The sequence below is a fragment of the Penaeus vannamei genome, chromosome 32, assembly GCF_042767895.1.
Source record: "Penaeus vannamei isolate JL-2024 chromosome 32, ASM4276789v1, whole genome shotgun sequence".
Lineage (NCBI taxonomy): Eukaryota > Metazoa > Arthropoda > Malacostraca > Decapoda > Penaeidae > Penaeus > Penaeus vannamei.
In genome coordinates this window covers 13,493,002-13,498,702 of record NC_091580.1, presented here as the reverse complement: position 1 = coordinate 13,498,702, position 5,701 = coordinate 13,493,002, and the positions used below count along the sequence as shown (strand labels likewise).

Genomic DNA, 5,701 nt, shown 5'->3' with positions numbered 1-5,701 from the left:
TTCAGTCGGTATGTGCTTGCGGCGAGGACATTGAAGTCACAGAGAGCTTTACATACCTTGGTAGTGTAGTTCATAACTCTGGCCTGGCAGCAGGGGTCATGAACTCTCTCAACAAGAGTATTTGGAGATGTCGGTACCTGTGCAGAAGGACCAAGCTACGGGTTTTCAAGGCCCTGATAATGCCAGTTTTGCTATACGGTAGCGAAACCTGGACATTGTTCTGTGCCTTGGAGGCTCGTCTGGAAGCCTTTTGTAATAGGTCCTTGCGCCAGATCATGGGGTACTGTTGGCGGGACCATGTGTTCAATCAACAGTTGCACCGTGAGACTAGCACAGAACCTGTTATTTGCACAATCCGCGATCGCCAACTCAGGCTATATGGCCACCTGGCTCGCTTTCCTCAGGATGATCCTGCCCATCAGGTCGTCTCTGTTCAAGACAACCCTGGGTGGAGGAGGCCTGTGGGACGACCAAGGAAGTCGTGGCTTGGGCAGATCGACCAAACCTGCCGTGAAGAACTAGAGATGGGCCGAGTCCCTGCCTGGCGTCTAGCCATGAGGGATCCTCGTAGGTGGAAGCGAAGGGTGGATGTGGCTATGCGCCCCTATCAGCGTCAGCCCCCTTGATGATGATGATGATGATTTTTTTAAATTTTGAAGAAATGGGGAACTGTGGATGGCAACATTAGTACAAAATCATCCTAATTATAAAGTCCTAGCATGAATACAACATGGTGGTTCAATTTTGAGAATTTTAAAAGCATATGAATTTAGTACATTGAATTCGAGAACTTACGGAAGTCGTTGAATTTTTCTCATGCTTCGCACAGGGGGAGGCAGGGAGGGGGAAATGGTCACTGGGTGTTTATAATTTTCGAGGAGGATCATCTGTACGTGAACACACGCACATAAAGTTAAAAAGATTAATCATCCTCATTTAGTAGGCCTACATTGACTTTCATATCTAAATGATAAAATATATTAGTTATCCCTCTCAGACCATTTTCTTTCATGATTGTCAATATTAACAGATTGCAAAGGAGAACAAGTGTAGAGTTTATGGTTAGCCATTTGCACCCATTATCTTTACTAAGAAGTGCATAAAATCATGCTATTTTTAAACATTAGTTCTTCATATGTGATATACGTACATATTACCTCGTAAACTAAAACATATTACTTGGGAGTCTCGATCGAAGCATATTTTGTGTGTAAAAGGACACAAAACTTACATTTTTTTAAAGATATAAATCACAAAATATTTTGTCATAAATCACGGTGATATAATTTTTTCCTGATATTGGTATAAAAGAGTTCCTTGAACATTCACGAACTCATAATCATGCGCAATGTCAAAAGTAAATGCCGTATGCATGATTGCAGCAAACAGAAGTCCACATAGGTGTACCTGGGCGCTTATTAGCGGCGTAACTCCCCAGGTGCTGAGGGAGTCTCGTGTCGGCTGCAAGACAACGAGCCATAGCAGGCGCTTAATACTCGTTTGATAATTTCCTCACCCATGCACCTATACTATATGCTAGCTAACTCAATTTGACCCCTTGTCCACCCCCTCATCTGGGACGGTCCCCTTAATGCATGTCTTGCGAGATGTAGTTCTGGAGGTCCTTGTTGCCTTACCCATGGGATACTGAGCATCCTTGATCCCCAGGTGCTTTTGCGGTCAGACCAGCCAACAGGAGATGTCCTCCTGGATGAAGCACTAAAACACATGAAGGAAACCGATCCACCTGAGACTGTGCAGGCTTGGATAGAATATCTCTCAGGTAAGTTTGTGTATGCTCATTATTCCTGTCTGTCGAAAAACCTTTGGAATATTTTGTAAATTAATGGTAAAAGGTGTTTGGGCAGTTATTTATTTAAAATTTTGAATTTTGGTAGACCTAGAGAAGGACAAACAGGTTTTAAACTTTGAACTACTTGAAAATGTATGTGTTGTAATTCATATTGCAGTTAAGGGGATACAAACATAAAAAAAAAAAATTTCAAACATGAGCTTAAAATGTTCATATCCTTTTAATGAAACTTTCCCAGTGGATATTTTGTCATGTGTGAAAAATATATAGATATCTACATGAGATATAAAAACAAGGTTGTATGCAGAAGAGGAGGCTATAGCAGTTGTGGACTGTCTAAGAATATAGGATCAAATATAGATTATAGTTTATCTGGCATGAGCTCCAGGAACGGAGAGAGGCCTTGCAACACATCTTGGTTACCTGTACACAGCGAAAGAATATGGATGTGAATGATTGTCACACTTTTGGTTCATGTTTGCTTTGTTTCGGTCTTTTTGTACGTAATGTACTCAATTACGAATAACGAAGAGAACAAGAGAACCATCGATGTGCCATTCGTAGAAGAGTTCCAGCTCTAGGGTGGACATTATTTCAATGTTCAGTAGCCTATTGCTACCCACTGGGAATGATGGCACAGGGTGTGGCAAAGAAAATTGAATAATGTGAAGAAGAAAAAATGACACTGATAACACAAAATTACTTACTGTTATTGCACAGAGATGGTGGAAACCTAGAGATCATATGGAGTCTGCCATCTTGATAGAACATCAGATGGCAAATATAGGGCAAAATAGCAATAATAGCAAACTGAAAAAGAGGCAAGGAGTCTTGAATATTGTGCGAGAGTATTAGTGCATTTGTAAATTTTAGAAAAATGATATCAAAATATAAGCCCGCAAACTACCAAATGAGCTGGGTGCAAACAGAAGAAACTTTTGATGCGCACCAGTAATCTTGCTTTAATGGCCCACTAGTCAAATTATTAACTCGAGGTCAATAGGTTAAGTATATCTTATTAAGCGCAGTGAAGTAACATAATATCATGCATTCATGGAACTCCCTACATCATCAGGTGAATCGTGGAATCCACTAAAACTACGTTACCAACTGCGCAATGTGCGAGAGCGGTTGGCCAAGAATCTGGTGGAGAAAGGTGTTCTTACAACAGAGAAACAAAACTTCCTCGTCTTTGACATGACTACCCATCCCCTCACAGACAACGTTACCAAAACCAAATTGGTGAAGAAGGTGAGTGGGGAAAGCAGTTTTGTAGTCAAGATGAGCAGGGAACTTTTAATTAACAGAACACTCAAGTTTGGTGTTTGTGGTATGATCAAATACCACTAAAAATTATTACATCCACAGAATTTAGTCAGTTACATTATAGTTTATTATTATTATACATAATTATTATAGATTACAACTGAGAGTCAAACAAGTTGATAACACAGTAGTAATATGCTTTTCAGCTACTTTTGCTTTATGTAATTTACATGGTATTTTCAGGTTCAAGATAGTGTGCTAAGTCGATGGGTTGGCGATCCTCAGAGGATGGACCGACGAGTGTTGTCTCTTATATATTTGGCACATGCTTCAGATGTCCTGGAAAATGCCTTTGCTCCACTTTCAGATGATGATTATGAGGTATGTGGGTGCGTGCATGTGTGTGTTTTACATTTGCTAAGGTTTGTGTGGATATATTTGATTATTAATATTCCAAGTAATTGAATGAAGAATGCTTTTCTCGGGTGCAAGAGTTCTTACTTCAGTTGTCCTTGCAGGTTGCCATGAAACGTGTTCGAGATCTGCTGGACCTAGACTTGGACACAGAAGCTGCAAAGCCCAATGCCAATGACCTCATGTGGTCAGTGTTTGCAGCTTTCATCAAATAAACGTAGCTGCCTCATGACCCGAAGAGTTGAAAATATTTAGTGCCTGTGATGAGTCTGATGATGACTTAGTGGGAGTTGAAATTATGTTCCTTATTTATTTTATTTTTTATTTTGTTTATTTTTCTTTTTTTTTTCTTTTTCTTTTGTGATCCTGAAATGTCTTAAGTCACACCCCATTGCTGATGTGGTTCTTTTTGTTTTTCTTTCTTTTTCTTTTGTCTTTCTTTTTTCAGCAGTATATTTTAAGGGTAAAAGGGATGGATGATCTTTAAGAAAAGGTTTTCAAGAAAGATAAAATACCTTTTCTTCTCTTTTGTATGAAACTGTAAACATAATTACATATGTATTTAGTAGGGGAGGGGGAAATACACTGGCTGCATGAAATATATATTTAGGATGAAACATTTTCTGTACATATATGAATGTTGGGGCATTTTATGACAAGATTTGCTTAAGGGTGATTTTTGGCTGTATTTACAAGCATTCTTTTCCTTATGATTAGTTTATTTTGAGGTTCACCCTGATTCTTAGCTCATAAATCTTTGAATGAAGATAAACATTTACAATCCAAACCACAAGCTTTGTACCTGTTGAGACTTGCAAATCGTCAGGCCATCTTCGGAAAAAGTGATGTAACATGCTGAGACGCTGTTAAATCTAATTAGCATGCATTATTCCCTAAGCTGATTTAACTTCATGATGTGATATTGTTGACAAAATGATCAGAATATCAGTTCTATCAAAGGCATTATTTCACCTGTGTTACAAATAGTGGTAGTGTGTGACAGAAATGTGTGGTTATAGTGTAGGCACAGCGTAACCATGAGAAAATAGAGCCCTATTATGGTTGTGCTGTGAGTGGATATTTTTTTTTGAAGATTCCACACACCTGAGGCTCTTTTTCAAACATATTGGTGGATTTAAACTCAGTCTTGGTTAATCAAAGGTACGAATATGAGTCTTGACAGCTCCAGATTTTTTTTTCTTCTTCTTTTTCATGTCTGCTTTTTTTATTAGCAAAATTGCAGGGTTATATAAAATTATGGTTTATATTTTTGCAGTGAGGGTGAATAATTTTTTTTTTTTTTTCATTGAATTGAAGAAGCAAGACAAGATGATTTTATAGCTGGAGTGTACTTTTTTTCTGAGACAATTTTTTGGGCTTAATATTAGTATGCAGTTCACCACTTTTAAGCATTTTTATACATATGTATAAAAGTGATTACTAATATTATTATTATTGATATCATTTTCTTTTTCGCATGTTCTCATGATATTCCAAAGCAAAAAGAAATTTCTCGACACTTATAGTTTTAAAAATTGTCGTTTGGTTGACTGGTATACAGATATATATAGATATATATTTTCCGTGCACAGGTAGTTATATGAGGGCATGTTTTGTCTGGGCAAGCACCTTGTAGGTCCTCAGATGAAATTAGATGTCCAAAGAGTTGGTGCAGATTTGTATTATGTTACTCTGCTTTTAGTTATACAATGATATTTATATAAAAAATCTGGTGATGGTTTGATGTCAGAATATATAAAGAGTGTAAGGCATCTATTATTCATATACAAGTTTATTTGTCTATGACCAAAATAAAAGAAACAAAAGCATTGATTTATTGTTCATAGCACCTCTTGTGTATATTTTACTATTCATGTGTACGGTGCTGTTGTAGTATTCATTTTCATTCTGTACAACTCAAAGTGTGATTCTACAGTTTGGACATGATTTGCAAATTCCAGCAATACAATAACTGTAGTTTTACCTGAAAGGTCTTATTGATTTAATTTAGCCATATGATGGAAATGAATTTTTTATGCTCTGAATCATGTCCACCCTTTTTTTCCCCACCCCAAATTCTAATATACTTTGTGTAGATTCACTAAATGATATTTGCATATGATATTCTCAGTTTTGCAAGGTGTTTTTTGTTTCTACATTTACAAAATTAGAAGGTGAACATTGCTAGACTGAAAATATCTCGCTGAA

General features: G+C 37.3%; 1 protein-coding gene across 1 annotated transcript in view; it reads left to right on the top strand.

Annotated features, from left to right (window-relative positions):
- The window catches only part of sau (Golgi phosphoprotein 3 homolog sauron), a gene marked incomplete in the record, with an annotated part of 27,425 nt that extends 22,103 nt beyond the window's left edge, over window positions 1-5,322 (top strand). The window contains 4 exon segments of the mRNA XM_070144746.1: window positions 1,669-1,783; window positions 2,889-3,064; window positions 3,323-3,460; window positions 3,598-5,322. Coding sequence (XP_070000847.1) covers window positions 1,669-1,783; window positions 2,889-3,064; window positions 3,323-3,460; window positions 3,598-3,708 — 540 coding nt within the window.
- Between the last annotated feature and the right edge of the window lie 379 nt (window positions 5,323-5,701).